We start from the raw sequence: 22,558 nt of genomic DNA, 5'->3' as shown, positions 1-22,558 counted from the left end.
GTTGTCTTTGCGTTGTCTGAATGTTGTCTTTGCGTTGTCTGAATGTTGTCTTTGCGTTGTCTGAATGTTGTCTTTGCATTGTATGTTGACTTTTTGTTGTCTTTGCGTTGTCTGAATGTTGTCTTTGCATTGTCTGAATGTTGTCTTTGCATTGTCTGAATGTTGTCATCTTACCGAGAAGGGCAGTATCTCTACAGTGGTGTTCTCTATCCTGTCTCCAGGGTGTTCCTGGTTCCCACTGCGGAACAGGAACCTGCCAATCACATAACACTATTAATGCAAATTCACATCACATGTCACACTCATAAATATGTAAACTCACACCTTGTTTACACGTAACACTGTCCTGTCACACACTTTGCTGTGCTTTCTGTTATGACACATCTGACATGTTTAAACCAAGCCTGTGGTAGCGATGGTGCGCACACACACACAAGACCCTTCACACAGCTGATAATGAAATGTCCTCAGTACAATGGTACCCTGGCTAGCTAATTTGTGCAAATCAAGCCCAGACACAAACACGAGACGTCGCTGGCTGCAGCAGACCGAAACTAAACACATGAAACAGAAACAGAAATGGGACGAACTAAAAGCACGTATATCCTACCAACGAGACATTCAAATCTAATATCTTACGGTTCACTGTGTCGTTACTAAACGACGACATTTATAACATACAGCTGGCAGGTTATACACTCTATCGGCAGGATAGCACTAGAGGTCGACCTATTATGATTTTTCAACGGTACCGATACCGATTATTGGAGGACCAAAAAAAGCCGATACCAATTAATCGGCCAATTTTTTATTTTTTTATTTGTAATAAGGACAATTACAAAAATACTGAATGAACACTTATTTTAACTTAATTTAATACATCAATAAAATCAATTTAGCCTCAAATAAATAATGAAACATGTTCAATTTGGTTTAAATAATGCAAAAACAAAGTGTTGGAGAAGAAAGTAAAAGTGCAATATGTGCCATGTAAAAAAGCTAACATTTAAGTTCCCTGCTCAGAACATGAGAACATATGAAAGCTGGTGGTTCCTTTTAACATGAGTCTTCAATATTCCCAGGTAAGAAGTTTAAGGTTGTAGTTATTATATGAATTATAGGACTAATTCTCTATACCATTTGTATTTCATATACCTTTGACTTTTGGATGTTCTTATAGGCAATATAATATTGCCAGTGTAACAGTATAGCTTCCGTCCCTCACCTGGGCTCGAACCAGGAACACATCGACAACAGCCACCCCCGAAGCAGCGTTACCCATGCAGAGCAAGGGGAACAAACACTCCAAGTCTCAGAGCGAGTGACGTTTGAGACGCTATTAGCTAGCCATTTCACATCGGTTACACGAGCCTAATCTCGGGGGTTGATAGGCTTTAAGTCATAAACAGCACTGTGCTTGAAGCATTGCGAAGAGCTGCTGGCAAACTCACGAATGTGCTGTTTGAATGAATGCTTACAAGCCTGTTGCTGCCTACCATCGCTCAGTCAGACTGCTCTATCAAATCATAGACTTAATTACAACATAATAACACACAGAAATACGAGCCTTTGGTCATTAAAATAGTAGAATACGGAAACTATCATTTCAAAAACAAAACATTTATTCTTTCAGTGAAATATGGAACCGCTCCGTATTTTATCTAACGGGTGGCATCCCTAAGTCTAAATATTGCTGTTACATTGTACAGCCTTCAATGTACAATTCTGGCAAATTAATTATGGCCTTTGTTAGAACGAGCCAGGCGGCCCAAACTGCTGCATATACCCTGACTGCTTGCACGGAACGCATGAGAAGTGACACAATTGTCCTAGTTATAAGAAATTCATGTTAGCAGGCAATATTAACGAAATATGCAGGTTTAAAAATATATACTTGTGTATTGATTTTAAAGAAAGGCATTGATGTTTATGGTTAGGTACATTGGTGCAACGACAGTGCTTTTTTCGCAAATGCGCTTGTTAAATTATCACCCGTTTGTCGAAGTAGGCTGTGATTCAATGAGAAATTAACAGGCACCGCATCGATTATATGCAACGCAGGACACGCTAGATAAACTAGTAATATCATCAACCATGTGTAGTTAACTAGTGATTATGTTAAGGTTGATTGTTTTTTATAAGATAAGTTTAATGCTAGCTAGCAACTTACCTTGGCAGGTAGTCAGACTGCCACGCAGGCTCCTCGTGGAGTGCAATGCAAGGCAGGTGGTTAGAGTGTTGGATTAGTAACCGGAAGGTTACAAAAAAAAGAATCCCCGAGCTAACAAGGTAAAAATCTGTCGTTCTGCCCCTGAACAAGGCAGTTAACCCACCGTTCCTAGGCCGTCATAGAATATAAGAATGTGTTCTTAACTGACTTGCCTAGTTAAATAAAGGTGTAAAAAAAAATATAAAAAAATAATAAGAAAGAAAGAAAATCAGCACCTAGTGGCCGGGGACTTTAATGCAGGGAAACTTAAATCAGTTTGACCTCATTTCTAGCAACATGTTAAATGTGCAACCAAAGGGAAAAAAACTCGACCACCTTTACTCCACACACAGAGACATATACAAAGCTCTCCCTCGCCCTCCATTTGGCAAATATGACCATAATTCTACCCTCCTGATTTCTGCTTACAAGCAAAAAATAAAACAGGACGCAACAGTGACTTGGTCAATAAAAAAGTCGTCAGATGAAGCAGATGCTAAACTACAGGACTGTTTTGTTAGCATAGACTGGAATATGTTCTGGGATTCTTCTGATGGCATTGAGGAGTACACCACATCAGTCACTGGCTTCAACAATAAGTGCATCGATGACGTCTTCCCCACAGTGACTGTACGTACATACCCCAATCAGAAGCCATGGATTACAGGCAACATCCGCACAGAGCTAAAAGGTTGGAGCTGCCGCTTTAAAGAAGCGGGACTCTAACCTGGAAACTTATTAGAAATCCCGCTATGCCCTCTGACAAACCATCAAACAGGCAAAGCATCAATACAGGACTAAGATCGAATCAGCCTACACCGGCTCCGACGCTCATCAGATGTGGCAGGATTTGCAAACTATTACAGACTACAAAGGGAAGCACATCCGAGAACTGCCCAGTGACATGAGCCTACCAGACAAGCTAAATAAAGTCTATGCTCGCTTCGAGGCAAGTAACACTGAAACATGCACGAGAGCATCAGCTGTTCCGGACGGCTGTGTGATCACGCTCTCCGCAGCCGATGTGAGTAAGACCTTTAAACAGTTCAACATTCACAAGGCCGCAGGGCAGACAGATTACCAGGACGTGTACTCCAAGCATGCACTGACCAAACTGAACTGGCAAGTGTCTTCACTGATATTTTCAACCTCTCCCTGTCCGAGTCTGTAATACCAACTTGTTTCAAGCAGACTACCGTATTCCTAAATGACTACCGACCCATAGCACTCAAGTCTGTAGCCATGAAGTGCTTTGAAAGGCTAGTGATGGCTCAAAACACCATTATCCCAGAAACCCTAGACCCACTCCAATTTACATACCGCCCCAACAGATCCACAGATGATGCAATCTCTATTGCACTCCACACTGTCCTTTCCCACCTGGACAAAAGGAACACCTATGTGAGAATGCTATTCATTGACTACAGGCTAGCGTTCAACACCATAGTGCCCTCAAAGCTCATCACTAAGCTAAGGACCCTGGGACTAAACACCTCCCTATGCAACTGGATCCTGGACTTCCTTACGGGTCGCCCCCGGGTGGTAAGATTAGGTAACAACACATCCGCCACGCTGATCCTCAACACGGGGGCCCCTCAAGGGTGCGTGCTCAGTCCCCTTCTGTACTCCCTGTTCACTCATGGCTGTACGGCCAGGCATGACTCCAACACCATCATTAAGTTTGCAGATGGTAGGCCTGATCACCGACAATGACAAGACAGCGTATAGGGAGGTCATCAGAGACCTGACTGTGTGGTGCAAGGACAACAACTTCCCCCTCAAAGTGATCAAGACAAAGGACATTACTGTGGATTACAGGAAAAGGAGGACCGAGCATGCCCACATTCTCATCGACGGGGCTGTAGTGGAGAGTGAGAGCTTCAAGTTCCTTGGCGTCCACATCACCAACAAACTAACATGGTCCAAACACACCAAGACAGTCGTGAAGAGGGCACGACAAAGCCCATTCCCCCTCAGGAGACTAAAAAGATTTGGCATGGGTCCTCAGAACCTCAAAATCAAATCTTTTTTTTTTTTTTTTTTCTGCAGCTGCACCATTAAGAGCATCCTGACGGGTTGCATCACTGCCTGGTATGTGCGTACGACCCAGTACATCACCGGTGCCAAACTTCCTGCCATCCAGGACCTCTATACCAGGCAGTGTCAGGGGAAGGCCCTAAAAAACCACCCTAATCATAGACTGTTATCTCTGCTACCGCACGGCAAGCAGTACCGGAGCACCAAGTCTAGGTCCAAGAGGCTTCTAAACAGCTTCTACCCCCAAACCATAAGACTCCTGAACATCTAATCAAATGGCTACCTGGACTATTTGTATTGCCCCTCCACCCTCTTCTATGCTGCTGCTATTCTCTGTTATTATCTATGCATAGTCACTTTAATAACTCTACCAACATGTAGGGCTCCCGAGTGGCGCAGTGGTCTAAGGCATTGTAGCTTAGTGCTTGAGGTGTCACTACAGACACCCTGGTTCATATCCAGGCTGTATCATACATGTATCACAGTATATATATATATATATTTTTACATATTACCTCGAGTAACCGGTGCCCCCGCACATTGACTCTGTACCGGTACACTCTATATATAGCCTCACTATTGTTATTTTACTGCTGCTCTTTAATTATTGAATTATTTGTTATTTTGTTATTTCTTAAAACTGCATTGTTGGTTTAGGGATTGTAAGCAAGCATTTCACTGTTGTATTCGGCGCAATAGACAAATCACATTTTTATTTGATTGATTTGATACACATGAAACACTACACATGAAACACTACACATGAAACACTACACATGAAACACTACACATGAAACAGAATGATGAGTTGGCCTCTTTTTCCTCTCAGTCAATCACCTTGAAGCTCCCTGACTTCTCTAACACCTCTATCGCCTCTTTCTACTCATCCACATCACCTCATCTCTGTCTCCTTCCTCCACCACCTCTCTTTCTACTCATCCACATCACCTCATCTCTGTCTCCTTCCTCCACCACCTCTCTTTCTACTCATCCACATAACCTCATCTCTGTCTCCTTCCTCCACCACCTCTCTTTCTACTCATCCACATAACCTCATCTCTGTCTCCTTCCTCCACCACCTCTCTTTCAATACTCATCTATTCCATCCACATCACCTCATCTCTGTCTCCTTCCTCCACCACCACCTCTCTTTCTTGGTGCTTTCTTTCTCCTTCCAACCCTTTCCACTCTTTCTTTCTGTGAATCACCCAGGGTGTCCTGGGAGTTCTTATTTTAGAACACCCTCATTAGCAGACACTGAGCCCCAGAGAGAGGCACGCTTAAGCTTATGGAAGAGGAAGATTGTGTGTATGGCACGACATCCCTTTTCCCTCAGAAATGCACACACACAGCTCCATCTCCCTCCTCACCTCTCTATGTTGATGGGCTTGTCAAACTTGAAGAGGACGTAGTCTCCAGCAGTAGGATTGATGGCCCAGAAGAAGTCTTCTCCCAGGTAGGTCTTCTCCAACGTGTGGCCCTGGTACACCTGCACAGCACAGCGCAGCACTGTCAGCTGAATGCATTCAAAACATCTCAGTATACTTCACAAATAACTATATCAAACAATTATATCGTACTACCTTACATTTTGAAATAAAAAGCCAATGGTCAAACAGGCTTTAAAACAATATATATTTTTCAACTCATAAGAAGGTCAAGCCAGAAAGGTGTCTGTGAGGGTCATTTAAAGGTGATGTACCTTGAGAGATGTGGACACCTCAGCAGGCGGGTTCACATGGATCTTATGGAGCAGGGGCTTCAGGAAGTCCTTATCCTAAACAGCAAGTGGAAGTGAGACAGCAGCATAGATGACCAGGGGGAAGTGAGCATGGCCTATAGTATGGTGGGTTGAGGAGATATGTGGGTAGATGGAGGTGGTGTTTGGACATATGGTAAAAGGCTGATGCAGAGAGAGTGATCTAGGGTGAGAGGGAGGGTGCTAGAGAGAGGATGAGAGGTTTGGGACCCACAGTGAGTTTCTGGATCTTTCCGGCCAGAGAGGAGTGCAGCCCCACATGTTGAAAAAGAGAGGGCCTGAACCGGACACGCAGACTCGACTTCTGCCTCTCACAGTGCTTCTGCAGGGAGAAAGGGTAGATCGTGAAAAAAAGTTGAAGATACCCCCTCCCCACACACAGTTTTTACGTACCGCGTCTTTCTCTGGGTTACACACTTTGACCCAGAGGATGTGGTCCAGTAGCCAATCAATGGGCTTCTCCTTATAGAACATGAGGATAAACTCTACTATGAGGTTGAGATCTGGAGCCTGGAACATCTTACCTGAGAGAGGGAGGGAGAGGAGAGATCGATGGGGAGAGAGAGGGGGAGGAGAAAGAGGAGGGAGTGAAACAGGGAAAGCGGGAGGTTGGGGGATCGATAGCGAGATGGAGAGTGGAAGACAGAGCATAGAAGGAGTATGTTAAGTGGGATGGCCACTCAAACCTTTGTTTTTTTACACTCTAAAAGCCTCCTGATGTTTGCTGATGTTCCGTAATTTTAGCTGACAGTCAGTGTTCGTTAATAACCCGCTGGAGTCTAAGGGCCTGGGTCTGGGTTACTACTAAGCTAACATATGGAATTGTTTAATATGGTCATACCAAGCTATTTGATTATTTGATGAAACATTGAATTTGGCCTTACTGCTATTAGCCCATAGAAACACATATTCATCCATGGAGAAAAAAAACGAGTCAAACATTTTGGGGGGAGGAAGTATGTTTTGAAGTGTCAGCCCATATCTAAGATATATACTAAAACTCCGGAAATAATTTTTATGAGTTTTTGTGGTGCCATTTCCTGGTTGCAAATATTTGAATAGTTCACCTAATTGACAAAACAAGCAGTCCTGTAGATAATCATTGTACCGTCGAAACCGCTGTGAAATATATTTTTAGCTGGTTTACAAAGACAAATATGGGAAAGGGGGATACCTAGTCAGTTGTACAACTGAATGCATTCAACTGAAATGTGTGTCTGGGAAATGTCTGGGTGTCGTAGGGCAAAACAACGTGTTTGTGATTGTCTCTGCTTTGATGGTGATGTCATTCGTTTATAGCCCCAACCGTTCGGACAGTACAGACATTTCGTTAGAAGGCCGATTTTCAGGATGGCTCCTGGTCTGACAAACACTGTAGCTCTGCCACTTTCCACCACATATGCGGAAGGCCGACATTGGTGCATGGAGACGCAGCCCACGCAAAGAAAGGTTTGCTAAATGCTCAGACTGTGCACGTGTGTGTGTGTGTGTATGTGTGTGTGTTCATGTGCGTTACCGATGAAGCCGAGTTGGGAGAACTCAAGGATCATCCAGTCCTCAGAGGAGAGCTGTAGGGCAAAGTTCTTCATGGTGGCAAAGTAGTTTGGTTTGGCCACAATGTCATCCTCCAACTGAGGTGAAGGTGGTGTGGTGGGGGAGAAAGAGTGACTGGTGAGGTGAGAGGCTTGCAGGGGTTCAGCCATCACACATACAGCTGACAAACATAACACCAAGTCCCTCTCACTGAGCTAAGCTGGTGCATAGCGGCTACAGAAACACTGGGTGTGTACAGTGCATTTGGAAAGTATTCAGACTTTTTTCACATTTTCTTACGTTAAAGCCCCCAAAAATAAGAAATCCCCCCACAATACCCCATAATGACAAAGCAAAAACAGTTTTTTTGAAATTATTGTAAATAATATCACAGTTACATAAGTCTTCAGACCCTTTACTGGGTACTTTGTTGAAGCACCTTTGGCAGCGATTACAGCCGAGTCTTCTTGGGTATGATGCTACAAACTTGGCACACCTGTATCTGGGGAGTTTCTCCCGTTCTTCTCTGCAGATCCTCTCAAGCTGTCAGGTTGGATGGGGAGCATTGCTGCACAGCTATTTTCAGGTCTCTCCAGAGATGTTCGATCAGGTTCAAGTCCAGGCTCTGGTTGGGCCACTCAGAGACTTGTCCCGAAGCCACTCCTGCGTTGTCTTGGCTGTGTGCTTAGTGTCGTTGTCCTTTGACCCAGTCGGAGGGCCGCTCTGGACCAGGTTTTCATCAAGGATCTCTATGTACTTGGCTCTGTCCATCTTTCCCTTGATCCTGACTCCCAGTCCATGCCGCTGAAAAACATCCCCGCAGCATGATGCTGCCACCACCATGCTTCACTGTAGGGATGGTGCCAGGTTTCCTCTAGACATGATGCTTGGCATTAGGCCAAAAAGATCAATCTTGGTTTCATCAGACCAGAGAATCCTGTTTCTCATGGTCTGAGTCCTTTAGGTGCCTTTTGGCAAACTCCAATCGGGCTGTCATGTGCCTTTTACTGAGGAGTGGCTTCCATCTGGCCCCTCTACCTTAAAAGGCCTGATTGGTCGAGTGCTGCAGAGATGGTTGTCCTTCTAGAAGGTTCTTCCATCTCCACAGAGGGACTCTGGAGCTCTGTCAGAGTGACCATCGGGTTCTTGATCACCTCCAAGACCAAGGCCCTTCTCCCCCGATTGCTCAGTTTGGCCAGGCGGCCAGCTCTAGGAAGAGCCTTGGTGGTTCCAAACTTCTTAAATTTAAGAATGATGGAGACCACTGTGTTCTTGGGGACCTTCAATGCTGCAGACATTTTTTGATACCCTTCCACAGATGTGCCTCGACACAATCCTGTCTTTGAGCTCTACGGACAATTTCTTCGACCCCATGGCTTGGTTTTTGCTCTGACATGCACTGTCAACTGTGGGACCTTATATAGACAGGTGCGGTGCCTTTCCAAATCATGTCCAATCAATTGAATTTACCACAGGTGGACTCCATCAAGTTGTTGAAACATCTCAAGGATGATCAATGGAAACAGGATGCACCTGAGCTCAATTTCGAGTCTCATAGGAAAGGGGTATTTCTGTTTTTAATTTCTTTCCTAAAAAAAAATCTAAAAACATAATGTGTGTAGATTGATGATGATATATTTTTTCAATCCATTTTAGAATACGGCTGTAACGTAATAAAATGTGGGAAAACTCAAGGGGTCTAAATACTTTGTGAATGCACCGTACATAAAGGTCTATGGTTGTGCACATTCTATAGGCACTATGATGTCTATGGCCTACAACAGTAAAGTCAACTACACAGTGTTAATGACAGCACTCAGTACCTCTGTCATCCCCTGGAGACAACGTCAACACAGAATGGAACATTAAAACATCAACCAGAACACAAACAAACAAACAAACAAACAAACAAACAAACAAGATGGGGTTAACAGAAGACGAAATGAGATTTAATGTGGTAGCTCATTATATCTATGTATGCTTGTGATCTATGGGAATGAGTGAGGGATCAGTAGGTGGTATGATATAACAGACAGAACAACCTGTACAGTATCACAGTACCTCTGATCTTCACAAGGAGGGGAAAATACTTCCCAACTCTGACAAAAGAGCATGCAACTCCATCTCTCTCCGTCCTGCTCTTCTGACCCACACACAATTGCAAATGGCCTTGTTTGATGTAAAGAACATGCCAGATTGGGAACGCATTGTTCCAAACTGCAGACTCATCACTGTTTCCGTGGTAATGAATACTCTAATGCTGAAGTAAGTGTGTGTGTGTGTGTGTGTGTGTGTGTGTGTGTGTGTGTGTGTGTTGGTACTAGGTGTACTACAACTCTTCCCCAGACACATACTGCTCCTGCCGGTCACATTCTAACATGTTGCCATGGGAACGCTGTTTTAATAGGGCTAGGGACGGAATGTGTGTGCATGTGTGTTCCAAGGACGTACATACCTGGACATAGTAGACTCCTTTGCTCACAGCATACATCATGAGGAAGGAATAGTCCAGATTCTGCTTGGTCCTCCATCTACAACACACACACGATTAGGAATAATTTCCTCCTACCCTGTTGCTAAATGACTGATGTATGGTGGCTAGAGGGAGCAGGTGTACACATCACTGCCTGACAGCAGGTGTTGAGGCTGGCACACACACACAGCAGGTGGGCAGTAGGTACAGTCAATTCTTGCTATAAGTGGCTCTAATGAGCTCTGTTTACCATGCACTCAGAGGTGGGCGCACACACACACACACACACACACACACACAGTTGTGTTAATCTTTCCATCTTTCCAGCAGCAGGGAGTCCAGCGGGCTTCTCATTAATATTCAATGAGCCCCCTGAAAAATAATAGTGCTTACAAAGGGCAACACACAACAGGCACACATCAGACTGAGTTCTAACACTGAAAGAAAGAGAGAAAGAGAGAAGGAGAGAAAGAAAGAGAGAAAGAGAGAAAGAAAGAAAGAACGAACATCAACACATTTCTGATGTGAGGGCAGTGGGAAGAATAAAGGCTTGTGAAGAATAGTAGGAAGAATAAAGGCTTGTCTAACCCAGAGCGACTTTCAGTTAGTGCATCCAGCTAGGTGGGACAACCACATATCTCAGTCAGTATGTACATGTTCCTCAATAATGCAGTTATCAGCAAAGTCACAGCTAGGTGGGGGGTGGATGTGGGGGTGAGGAAGGGGTACGTGGAGGGTGCTGTGGGATTATTTAAGATACCCTTTGGAGAGGTAGGGTTTCAGATATTTTCGGAAGATTGGCAGAAACTATTCAGGAAAGCTGGTTCCACCATTGAGGTGCCAGGACAGAGAAGAGCTTGGACTGGGCTGAGCGGGAGCTGCCCTCCCGTAGGGTGGGAGAGCCAACAGACCAGGGGTGGCAGAACGGAGTACTCGGGTTGGGGTGTAGGGTTTGAGCAGAGCCTTAAGGTTCCTCTTCCTGCCCCATAGGCAAGTCTTGTAGTGGATGCAAGTTTTGACTGGAGGTCAATGTGTGGAGGAGCGGGGTGACTTGGGAAATCTAGGGAAATATGTAGGGTGACTTGGGAAATCTAGGGAAATATTGAACACCAGACGGGCCGTGGCGTTCTTGTTAAGTTGCAGGGATTTGATGGCACAAGCCGGGAGCCCAGCCAACAGCAAGATGGAGTAGTCCAGATGGAAGCGCCTGAATTAGGACCTGCACCAATTCCTGTGTGACGTAACGTCGTACTCTACGGATGTTGTAGAGCATGAACCTGCAGGAACGAGTCACTGCTGTGATGTTTGCAGAGAACGACAAGGTGTTGTCCAGGGTCACATCAAGGTTATTTGCACTCTGGGAGGGGGCACTGTGGAGTTGTCAACCGTGATGAAGAGGTCTTGAAGTGGACAGGCCTTCAGTGGGAGGAAGAGCAGCTCCGTCCTGTCAAGGTTGAGCTTGAGGTGGTGGGCCGTCATCCAAGCTGAGATATCTGCAGGCACGTAGTGATGGGTGTCGCCACCTGGGTGTCAAAAGGGTGGAAAAAGAAAAGTAGTTGAGTGTCATCCAGATAGCAATGACAGGAGAGACCATGTGAGGATATAATGGAGTCAAGTGACCTGGTGTAAAGAGAGAAGAGGAGAGGGCCTAGAACCGAGCCCTGGGGGACACCAGTACTGAGAGTACGTCGAAAAGTAGTCTGATGAAGAGAGAGCAGCTGGAGTAGCAGTGTTCTCTGGGTTGATCCATGTCTCTGTCAGGGCCAAAAAGTCTAGGGACTGAAGGGCAGCATAGGCTGAGATGAGCTCAGCGTTCTTGACCGCAAATCAGCAGTTCCAGGTATTCCACATGGGTTGTGCGCGCAGGGTACATTAAATTAGAAGGGTTGCAGCTAAGGGGTGGGGAGCGTCTGTAAATCCTACAGTGAGAGGAGCGAACAGGTACAGAAAACACACACATAGTTGACTAAAGAACTGCAAAAAAGCTAAATGAAGTAATCCGAAAACTAGGTAAGATACTTAATTGAGAGAGTGGTGTGGACCCTTAAAAAGTAGATGGCCCGAGACAGTACTAAACAACAACACAAAAATTATACTGGAGATATCAGGAGTCCTCTATAGGACGAAGCAGGTAGCCTAGTGGTTAGAGTGTTGGGGCAGTAACCGAAAGGTTGTAAGATCCTAACTGATTCTGCTAATGCAGAACGCCACAGGATGTTTTCGTGCTGGTCAAGGGCAGACAGGTCTGGAGTGAACCAAGGACTAAATCTATTCCTAGTTCTAATTTTTTTGAATGGGGCATGCTTATTTAAGATGGTGAGGAAGGCACTTTTAAAGAATAGCCAGGCATCATCTACTGATGGGTACAGACTTGGATAGTAATACAGAACTCTGCAGGCTATCTTTGCAGTACATTGCAACACTGCCCCCTTTGGCAGTTCTATCTTGGCGGAAAATGTTATAGTTAGCGATGGAGATTTCAAGGTTTTTGGTGGTTTTCCTAAGCCAGGATTCAGACACGGCTAAGACAACAAACTTAGGGAGGAGGCTTCTAATGTTAACATGCATGAAACCAAGGCTTTTACGGTTACAGAAATCAACAAATGAGAGCACCTGGGGAGTGGGAGTGGAGCTAAGCACTGCAGGACCTGGATTAACCTCCACATGACCAGAGGAACAGAGGATAAGTAGGATAAGGGTACGGCTAAAGACTATACGAACTGGCCGTCTAGCACGTTCAGAACAGAGAGTAAAAGGAGCAGGTTTCTGGGCACGATAGCATAGATTCAAGGCATAATGTACAGACAAAGGTATGGTATGAAGAGAGCACATTGGAGGTAAACCTAGGCATTGAGTAATGATGAGAGAGATATAGTCTCTAGAGACGTTTAAACCAGGTGATGTCATTGCATATGTAGGAGGTGGAACAACATGGTTGGTTAAGGCATATTGAGCAGGGCTAGAGGTTCTACAGTGAAATAAGACAGTAATCAATAACCAGGACAAGGCATATTGATATTAGAGAGAGGCATGCGTAGCCAAGTGAACATATGGGTCCACGGCGATTCAGACAGTTAGCAGGCCGATGCTAACACGCTAACAGGCCCTGACCCATTGTTCCTAGGCCGTCATTGAAAATAAGAATTTGTTCTTAACGGACTTGCCTTTTTAAATAAATAAAAAGCACACGCTGTCAGATGTGCGGTCTCGTTGGATGAACACTAATTTGTCACGGGACACAGAGTGATGGAGTGTGAGGGAGGAAGAGACAGAGGGAGAGGAAGACAGAGAAAACAGAGGGAGAGAGAACAAATGGAAGCGATAAACCATTTCTAGAAGAGCGAGAGAGAGAGATAAGGGATGATATGACACCATCGATCAGACAGAGGGAGGGGTGTGCAGAGGAAAGAGATAAAACAGAGTGAGGGAGAGAGAAGAAGAGAAAGGAAAAGAGAGTAAGAAAGAAAGATATCTTTATAGAGCGAGAGTAGTGTTGTCACGATACCAGCACTTTGATACCGATACCAGGTTTAGTATCACAATACTCGATACCACGGCAAAAAAATAAGGCATATTAGCCAGTCACAGAATGGTACTTGATCCAGACAGTTAAACCTAGCTGCTGTTCTGTTCAATCATTGGCCATCGTTTGAGTTCAATATCATTACCATTATGTTGTTAAGACGACATGATTGTATGATTTGTTTAATTTATTCATTAATGCATACATGGCTGTCTCTGATGTTTGTATGTATTTGAATGGTAAACCTCTTGATAAACCGGGTGGAGCCTAGGCCTAACCACAGTACCGCTGAATAGAAGGGTCTGCATGAATTGTGGTATTTGAACCATTTTCATGTTCTACTATCGAAAAAAGTACAGAAGTTTAAGACAAAGATGTTCCAACAGCAGTGAATGTAGGAGTGAGGGGAAAATGGGAGGGTGGGAGGGAAATGGGGAGGGTGGGAGGGAAAAGGGGAGGATGGGAGAGAGGGAAATGGGGAGGGAGAGAGGGAAAATTGGAGGGAGAGAGGGAAAATGGGAGGGAGAGAGGGAAAATGGGAGGGAGAGAGGGAAATGGGGAGGGCGGGAGGGAAAAGGGGAGGGTGGGAGGGAGGGAAAATGGGAGGGAGGGGGAAAATGGGAGGGAGAGAGGGAAATGGGAGGGAAAATGGGAGGGAGAGAGGGAAAAGGGTGGGAGGGAGAGGGTGGGAGGGAAAATGGGGAGGGTGGGAGGGAGGGAAAATGGGAGGGAGAGAGGGAAATGGGAGGGAGAGAGGGAAAATGGGAGGGAGAGAGGGAAAATGGGGAGGGTGGGAGGGAAAATGGGAGGGAGAGGGGAAAATGGGAGGGAGAGAGGGAAATGGGGAGGGCGGGAGAGGGAGGAATGGGGAGGGAGAGAGGGAAAATTGGAGGGAGAGAGGGAAAATGGGAGGGAGAGAGGGAAAATGGGAGGGAGAGAGGGAAATGGGGAGGGCGGGAGGGAAAAGGGGAGGGTGGGAGGGAGGGAAAATGGGAGGGAGAGAGGGAAAATGGGAGGGAGAGAGGGAAATGGGAGGGAGAGAGGGAAAATGGGAGGGAGAAAGGGAAAAGGGGAGGGTGGGAGGGAAAGGGGAGGGTGGGAGGGAAAAGGGGAGGGTGGGAGGGAGGGAAAATGGGAGGGAGAGAGGGAAATGGGAGGGAGAGAGGGAAAATGGGAGGGAGAGAGGGAAAATGGGAGGGTGGGAAGGAAAATGGGAGGGAGAGAGGGAAAATGGGAGGGAGAGAGGGAAATGGGGAGGGCGGGAGGGAAAAGGGGAGGATGGGAGAGAGGGAAATGGGGAGGGAGAGAGGGAAAATTGGAGGGAGAGAGGGAAAATGGGAGGGAGAGAGGGAAAATGGGAGTGAGAGAGGGAAATGGGGAGGGCGGGAGGGAGGGAAAATGGGAGGGAGAGAGGGAAAATGGGAGGGAGAGAGGGAAATGGGAGGGAGAGAGGGAAAATGGGAGGGAGAAAGGGAAAAGGGGAGGGTGGGAGGGAAAGGGGAGGGTGGGAGGGAAAAGGGGAGGGTGGGAGGGAGGGAAAATGGGAGGGAGAGAGGGAAAATGGGAGGGAGAGAGGGAAAATGGGAGGGAGAGAGGGAAAATGGGAGGGTGGGAGGGAAAATGGGAGGGTGGGAGGGAAAATGGGAGGGAGAGAGGGAAAATGGGAGGGAGAGAGGGAAATGGGGAGGGCGGGAGGGAAAGAGGGAGGATGGGAGAGAGGGAAATGGGGAGGGAGAGAGGGAAAATTGGAGGGAGAGAGGGAAAATGGGAGGGAGAGAGGGAAAATGGGAGGGAGAGAGGGAAAATGGGAGGGAGAGAGGGAAAATGGGAGGGAGAGAGGGAAAATGGGATGGAGAGAGGGATAATGGGAGGGAGAGAGGGAAATGGGGAGGGTGGGAGGGAGGGAAAAGGGGAGGGTGGGAGAGAGAGAGGAATGCAATCGACCTTGAGCTCACTTTGAGAGATGCCTGTGGAATACTGAGTACCTGGCCCACTCCTCCATCCCGCTCATCTCCTCTCCATCCTGTCACTAGCAATGCCCAACGGATGTGACACATCCACGAACAATAGCTAGAACAAGTCATTTTCATTGGGGTGTGAGCAGGGGAGCTGGGCTGGAGAGGTGCCAAAGTGGCGGAGTTTGGGCGTTATTTGAAATTTTCCCAATGTTAGTCACCAATTGAAGATGAAAGGCGGAGAAACTTCCTCTGATAGGGACAGAGGAGACGACAGGGCTCCAGACTGAACGGGACAGAGGAGACGACAGGGCTCCAGACTGAGCGGGACAGAGGAGACGACAGGGCTCCAGACTGAACGGGACAGAGGAGACGACAGGGCTCCAGACTGAACGGGACAGAGGAGACGACAGGGCTCCAGACTGAACGGGACAGGGGAGACGACAGGGCTCCAGACTGAACGGGACAGAGGAGACGACAGGGCTCCAGACTGAACGGGACAGAGGAGACGACAGGGCTCCAGACTGAACGGGACAGAGGAGACGACAGGGCTCCAGACTGAACGGGACAGAGGAGACAACAGGGCTCCAGACTGAACGGGACAGAGGAGACGACAGGGCTCCAGACTGAACGGGACAGAGGAGACGACAGGGCTCCAGACTGAACGGGACAGAGGAGACGACAGGGCTCCAGACTGAACGGGACAGAGGAGACGACAGGGCTCCAGACTGAACGGGACAGAGGAGACGACAGGGCTCCAGACTGAACAGGACAGAGGAGACGACAGGGCTCCAGACTGAACGGGACAGAGGAGACGACAGGGCTCCAGACTGAACGGGACAGAGGCTCCAAGCTGTGACCATGTAGTTGCATTTTACGACCCTTTGAGTGCAATGTTTTATTGGTCGCACTGGTGCGAGGTGCACATTCTACCTAGTTACTTCAATCAAAACATTATATTTTGGGGGCAGATAAAACCATGAATTTGTTAAACAGTACATAAACAGTAAACAGTGCATTATCCTCATGATTCCTGTAATAAAGCTGTTGTGCCTGCCTGTCTGTGTTGGTGGGGACGGCTGCTGTAATGAGCGAGACTCACCTCCTGATAGTATAACTGAAACTGAAACGTAAGTGTCAGCAGTGCCACCAGGAGGAAATGTAAGTCTGGAGCCCTGTTTAAATGTTGTCTGTTTTACTGGGTGTTTCCCCTCACCTGACCCTCTCTCTGGAGTCTCCGAAGGTCTCTTTGAGGTCTTTGAGATCAGGGTAGTAGCTGGCAGGAGGAGAGATCACCTCCAACAGACCTGAACTGAACTCTATAGAAAACCTGGGATAGACAGACACACACACACACACACACACACATACATACATACATACACAAACAATTTGTTATTCTCCTTCTGTTCTCTCTAAACCGTCAGGGGAATTATCAGACAGGAAACAGCCATCACAAAGACAGGAAGCTGGGTGAGGTTAGGGACAGGAAGTGAGGTCACTCACTCTTTCTCCAGTCCGGTCACCACGCTTTGGACGTATTCTGTGTCCGTCTGCAGAAACAGAAAATAATGTTATTATTTGTATGTCACAGTGTGTGTGTGTGTGTGTGTGTGGTGTTGTGTGTGTGGTGTTGTGTGTGTGGTGTGTGTGTGTGTGTGTGTGTGTGTGTGTGTGTGTGTGTGTGTGTGTGTGTGTGTGTGTGTGTGTGTGTGTGTGTGTGTGTGTGTGTGTGTGTGTGTGTGTGTGTGTATGAGAGTGTCAGGGGTTTGGGCACAAAAAAATAAAAATTTAAACCAGAATAATAGAATGAGCTACACTACCGTTCAAAAGTTTGGGGTCACTTAGAAATGTCCTTGTTTTTGAAAGAAAAGCACATTTTTTTGTCCATTAAAATAACATCAAATTGATCAGAAAGACAGTGTAGACATTGTTAATGTTGTAAATGACTATTGAAGCTAGAACAGGCTGATGTTTAATGGAATATCTACATAGGCGTACAGAGGCCTATTATCAGCAACCATCACTGATGTGTTCCAATGGCACGTTGTGTTAGCTAATCCAAGTCTGTTGCATCAGTGTCACTGTTTTGATGTAGCCTAGGACTACTGTTTGTATGAATTTGTGATCTATCGTCCCACAACTGTCCCAGAGTCTGTTTAGAAAAGGCTATTTATTTCTGGTAGAGAACGACAAGCTGATCAATAGAATAGGTCAACTTTTCTACTATGGTGGATAGTAGATTGACAGGTTAGTGATTTTGCTGTTTGTTACTGGTCTTGTTGTCTGAGGAAAAGTTAATGTGGACAGTTATTCTAACATCTTCAAGACAAATTACCATAATCTCAATGTGATGTTTCATTCTGAGCACCATGGGTGGACGCCCTAATCAGGTTATGCACCCAATGCATATGGGGACGGTAAATTTCTCTTCTATTTTTTTTTTTTAGAAACCCTGGTGGATGTGTGTGTGTATGTGTGTGTGTGTGTGTGTGTTTCCCCCCACCTCTCCTACGAAGACTATGATGACACAGTCATGTTTCTCCTCAGGTGAGAGCTTGTTGATGAGCGAGTGTAGCGTCTCAGCCAGGTACGACTTCACTTTACGCTTTACGGTAGGAATACCCATCACCATGGAGACTGGGGGAGAAGAAAAGACCAGGGTAAGACCATAGAGGAAGAAACACAAAAACACACAGGCTGAGAACAGAACGTGTTAAATGTGTTAAACATTTACAATGAATGGAAGTTTAACTGAGGAAAAGGTAGGAGAGGAAGAGAGAGGAAGAGAGAGACTGGTGGGAGGGAGAAAGAAAGAAAGAAAGAAAGAAAGAAAGAAAGAAAGAAAGAAAGAAAGAAAGAAAGAAAGAAAGAAAGAAAGAAAGAAAGAAAGAAAGAAAGAAAGAAAGAAAGAAAGAAAGAAAGAAAGAAAGAAAGAAAGAAAGAAAGAGGGAGGGAGGGAGGGAGGGAGGGAGGGAGGGAGGGAGGGAGAGAGTGCAAGAGAGGGAGGGGGAGAGAGAAAAATAGCGAGGGAGAGAGAAATAAATATAGAGATGGAGAGAGAGAAAGAGAGGGAGGGAGGGATAAAGAAAGAGAGAGAAAGACAGAAAGAAAGAAAGAGAGCAAGAGAGAGGGAGGGGTAGAGAGAAATCCTCTGCATTATCATTAATAGCAGACTCCTACATTTCCTCAGTGAAAACAATGCACTGAATAAATGTCAAAATTGCCATTTTACCTAATTACCATACGACAAACCACGTATTCACCCTGCACACCCTAATTGACAAACAAAGAAAGTATTCTCATGCTTTATTGATTTCAAAAAAGCTTGTGACTCAATTTGGCATGAGGGTCTGCTATACAAATTGTTGGAAAGTGGTGTTGGGGGTAAAACATATGATATTATAAAATCCATGTACACAAACAACAAGTGTGTGGTTAAAATTGGCAAAAACACACATTTATTTCCACAGGGCCGTGGGGTGAGACAGGGATGCAGCTAAAGCCCCACCCTCTTCAACATATATATCAACAAATTGGTGAGGGCACTAGAACAGTCTGCAGCACCCGGCCTCACCCTACTAGAATCTGAAGTCAAATGTGACCCGATTCAGGAAACTAGGCGTGTGTCGCAAGTCACGACTTCACAGGAGAGCCTTTTGAACGTAAAACAAATATGTTTATCAAAATGCAAAAATGCCTTCTCGAACATGTGAACTTTCATGTGCCTTAATATCAAACATGCATGTCATCTGTAAATACGAATACAATTGTTATATTACATGCCTAGTTGGTTAGCCACAGAGAAAGGGAGCAACCTTCCTGCTAGCCATGATTGGCTGAGATAATGAGTGGGCTGGACATGCAGAGAGATGAGTTTGGATTGGTCTGCGGTGTTGCATCATGGGGTCTATAAAATGAGCTGCTAGATAATCCTTTCTACTGCAGTTTTTATTTTTTTATTTTACTTTAGCCATGGAGAACTGCAAATATGTTGCTACTGCTCTCAATAACATTGCTGCCCTTAATTTATCAGGCGTTATCGACAAAGGTCAGTGGGAAAAAGTTGTGATGGACTACTTTCTGGACGATGAATGCTGACTCTCTCTCTCACTCTGAAAATAACACGTTTTGGAATCAGTGGAAAACAACGGGCCAAACAAGCTGTGCAAACTAAGACAAATTCCAGATGCATTATTATACAATCGATGGCATTCAAAATGGCATTCTGAGAGATCACTACACACAGTTCAGCTTGCAAACTAAACAGAAACAACACAGGATGTCTTATAAAAGGGTTTGCAGTCTGCCGTGAAGCCTTCATCCATGTATACAAGTAAGAATCTAGCTACAGATTCAGATATTATACGTTTCTAATTTAGTCAGAAAGTTGTTTTCATTGCAAGCAAAAGCTTGCTTTTAGCTAGCCAGCTGGAGATCGATGGCTGGCTTGCTAACTAACATTAAACCTAACGTTATTTGGTTGCTATGACAATTGGTTTGTATGGCTAGTAACGTTACTCTATGGATTGGGAGTATAGTTAATTTTTTAACTAGCTAACCTTAACGTGACATGTCTAAACAAAAGATCCCAAGTTAAAGCTTGCTGTTAGCTAGCTAATGTTAGCTGAGTGGCTGGCTTGCTAGCTAACGTTAAGTTATGTGTATGAGGTGTATGTAACGTTAGTGATGTTTTCTCAGAATGCCATTATGCATTGCTAGTTATAGCCTAATGTTAGCTAGCTAATATTGAACCTATTAGTTAACTTTAGCTAGATATGACAATCGGTTTGTATTGCTAGTTAAAGCTTGCAGTTAGCTAGCCAACTGTCATGAGATGGCTGGCTAGCTACAGTAGCTAACATTACCTGTATGAACTGTGTGTAGTGATCTCTCAGAAGGCCATTTTGCATTGATGGTATAATAATGCATCTGGAGTTTGTCTTTCAGCATCAATCAGTAGAACACACCTGACTCTAATCCACTAGTCATCAAAAAGAGAGCTAGAGCAAGCAAAGGCAGCAGCGCAGTCATCAACTACATGCACCATTTCTTCACCCGCTACGGAGATGGGAAAACACGTGTGGACCTGAGTTGTGAAACTGCAGTGGATAAAACAAGAACAAGTCTGTGCTCTGGTGTTGTGCCTGGCAGACCGTGCACAAGCTCCACCACAGTCTGGACCTTCACTTCCTGATCACAGGCCACACCAAGTTTGTGGTGACTGGTGCTTTGGCCTCATCAAGTTAGCCCGTCAGAAAGACCAGAGTGAACACTTTATCTGAGACTGCTGGTGTTGTGAAGGACAGCACTGTGACAGAGGTCAACATCCCACAGCTGGTTGGGCTGGAGGCTGGTACGGTGCTGGAGGAAAGCTATGGCTGACAACACCACCAGCTCTGTACTTCAGGCCGCTGCCACAGATCAAGCAGTATCAGCACTTCAGGTAAAAAATGACTTTCATTATGAGGTTATTCTTATCTAAACTTGTGAGGTGAATTGATGTTGTGCAGAGTTATAATGTCTTCAGATGTATTGTTTTCTGTTTTACAGCTTCGATGCTCTGGAGCCTGGTGTTGTCGCCAAGGAGCGTTCGGACTGTCGGGACCAGGTTTCAACTGCTGCACAACGCTGACATCTTTCCTCCCACGGATGGTCTGCCTGTAAAAGCGCCACCTGGACTGGACAAAGCTAGACAAATATTTTTGAGAAGCTCAGGAGGTTTTGCGACGAAGAGGCTATGGACATCACATGCCCTGCACCAAAGTCAAGTGCAGGACAGAAACAGGCTCTCTGAATATAGATTCCCTTGTTCATGAGTGGTTTGGACGGACAAGTCATCAGCACTATCTGCAGTGCCTCTATTCACATGACTCTCTCCTAACACACACGCCATACGTTACTGCTACTGTTTATTATTTATCCTGCTGCTCAGCCACTTTACCCCTGATTGTATGTATATAACTACCTCGTCTATCACTGATATCGTTCTTGATATTGTTCTTGAACATAATGTATATGTTATTTATATTGACACTATCTATTTCTGATATTACTACTATGCAAGTAACCAGTTGGCTGTACCGTTTACACCTTCTGTAGAGACCATCCTCTTAGCAAGACGAACCAAAATATTGATATATAAAATTAATATTGATGTGTGATCATAACGTGATTTTGTGACATACCCCAACAATATCATGTGACTGTATCACGTGTCCACCACATAAACATATGGCACATGCATCTGTTTATCTACAGTACTGAACTTTATTTATAAAAAAATAATAATTATGAATCATTCCAGTTTCAACTCAGGTTGCATGGCCTTAACTTATGTATGAATTACTATGTGATAAGTGCATGTGTAATAGTATAAAGTATACTATTATACTGGTGTGAAGCCATTTGGGCTCAGGTTGTGAGTCACCTGGTGACCTGGTGCTTCTGTCCCCAACAATAAAGGAGGCCTACAGCAGCACCTAGATCTTCTGCACAGATTCTGCCAGACCTGGGCCCTGACAGTACATTTCAGTAAGACAAAAAGAATGGTGTTCCAAAAAAGGTCCAGTCGCCAGGACCACAAATGCAAATTCTATCTAGACACCGTTGCCCTAGAGCACACAAAAAAACTATACATACCTCAGCCTAAACATCAGCGCCACAGGTAACTTCCCCAAAGCTGTGAACGATCTGATAGACAAGGCAAGAAGGGCATTCTATGCCATCAAAAGAAAAAAAAGAAAAATTCAACATACCAATTAGGATCTGGCTAAAAATACTTAAATCAGATATAGAACCCATTGCCCTTTATGGTTGTGAGGTCTCGGGTCCGCTCACCAACCAAGACTTCACAAAATGGAAAAAACACCAAATTGAAACTCTGCACGCAGAATTCTGCAAAAATATCCTCCGTGTACAACGTAGAACACCAAATAATGCATGCAGAGCAGAATTAGGCCGATACCCGCTAATGATCAAAATCCAGAAAAGAGACGTTAAATTCTAAAACCACCTAAAAGGAATCGATTCCCAAACCTTCCATAACAAAGCAATCACCTACAGAGAG

The 22,558-nt window shown here is 45.3% G+C and overlaps 1 protein-coding gene across 1 annotated transcript in view; it reads right to left on the bottom strand.

The window, feature by feature from the left end:
• The window catches only part of LOC139404915 (alpha-1,3-mannosyl-glycoprotein 4-beta-N-acetylglucosaminyltransferase A-like), a 78,925-nt gene that overhangs the window by 4,698 nt on the left and 51,669 nt on the right, over positions 1 to 22,558 (bottom strand). The window contains exons 4-13 of the mRNA XM_071147458.1: positions 17,996 to 18,129; positions 16,996 to 17,042; positions 16,706 to 16,819; positions 9,994 to 10,069; positions 7,522 to 7,636; positions 6,399 to 6,529; positions 6,220 to 6,327; positions 5,949 to 6,023; positions 5,617 to 5,735; positions 175 to 253 (exon numbers count right to left, since the gene is read on the bottom strand). Coding sequence (XP_071003559.1) covers positions 175 to 253; positions 5,617 to 5,735; positions 5,949 to 6,023; positions 6,220 to 6,327; positions 6,399 to 6,529; positions 7,522 to 7,636; positions 9,994 to 10,069; positions 16,706 to 16,819; positions 16,996 to 17,042; positions 17,996 to 18,129 — 998 coding nt within the window. The remainder of the gene's footprint in view (positions 1 to 174; positions 254 to 5,616; positions 5,736 to 5,948; positions 6,024 to 6,219; positions 6,328 to 6,398; positions 6,530 to 7,521; positions 7,637 to 9,993; positions 10,070 to 16,705; positions 16,820 to 16,995; positions 17,043 to 17,995; positions 18,130 to 22,558) is intronic.

This window comes from Oncorhynchus clarkii, chromosome 3, assembly GCF_045791955.1.
Source record: "Oncorhynchus clarkii lewisi isolate Uvic-CL-2024 chromosome 3, UVic_Ocla_1.0, whole genome shotgun sequence".
Taxonomy (NCBI): Eukaryota; Metazoa; Chordata; class Actinopteri; order Salmoniformes; family Salmonidae; genus Oncorhynchus; species Oncorhynchus clarkii.
The sequence above is the reverse complement of the archived record's forward strand: the minus strand, read 5'-3'. Positions and strand labels throughout refer to the sequence as shown.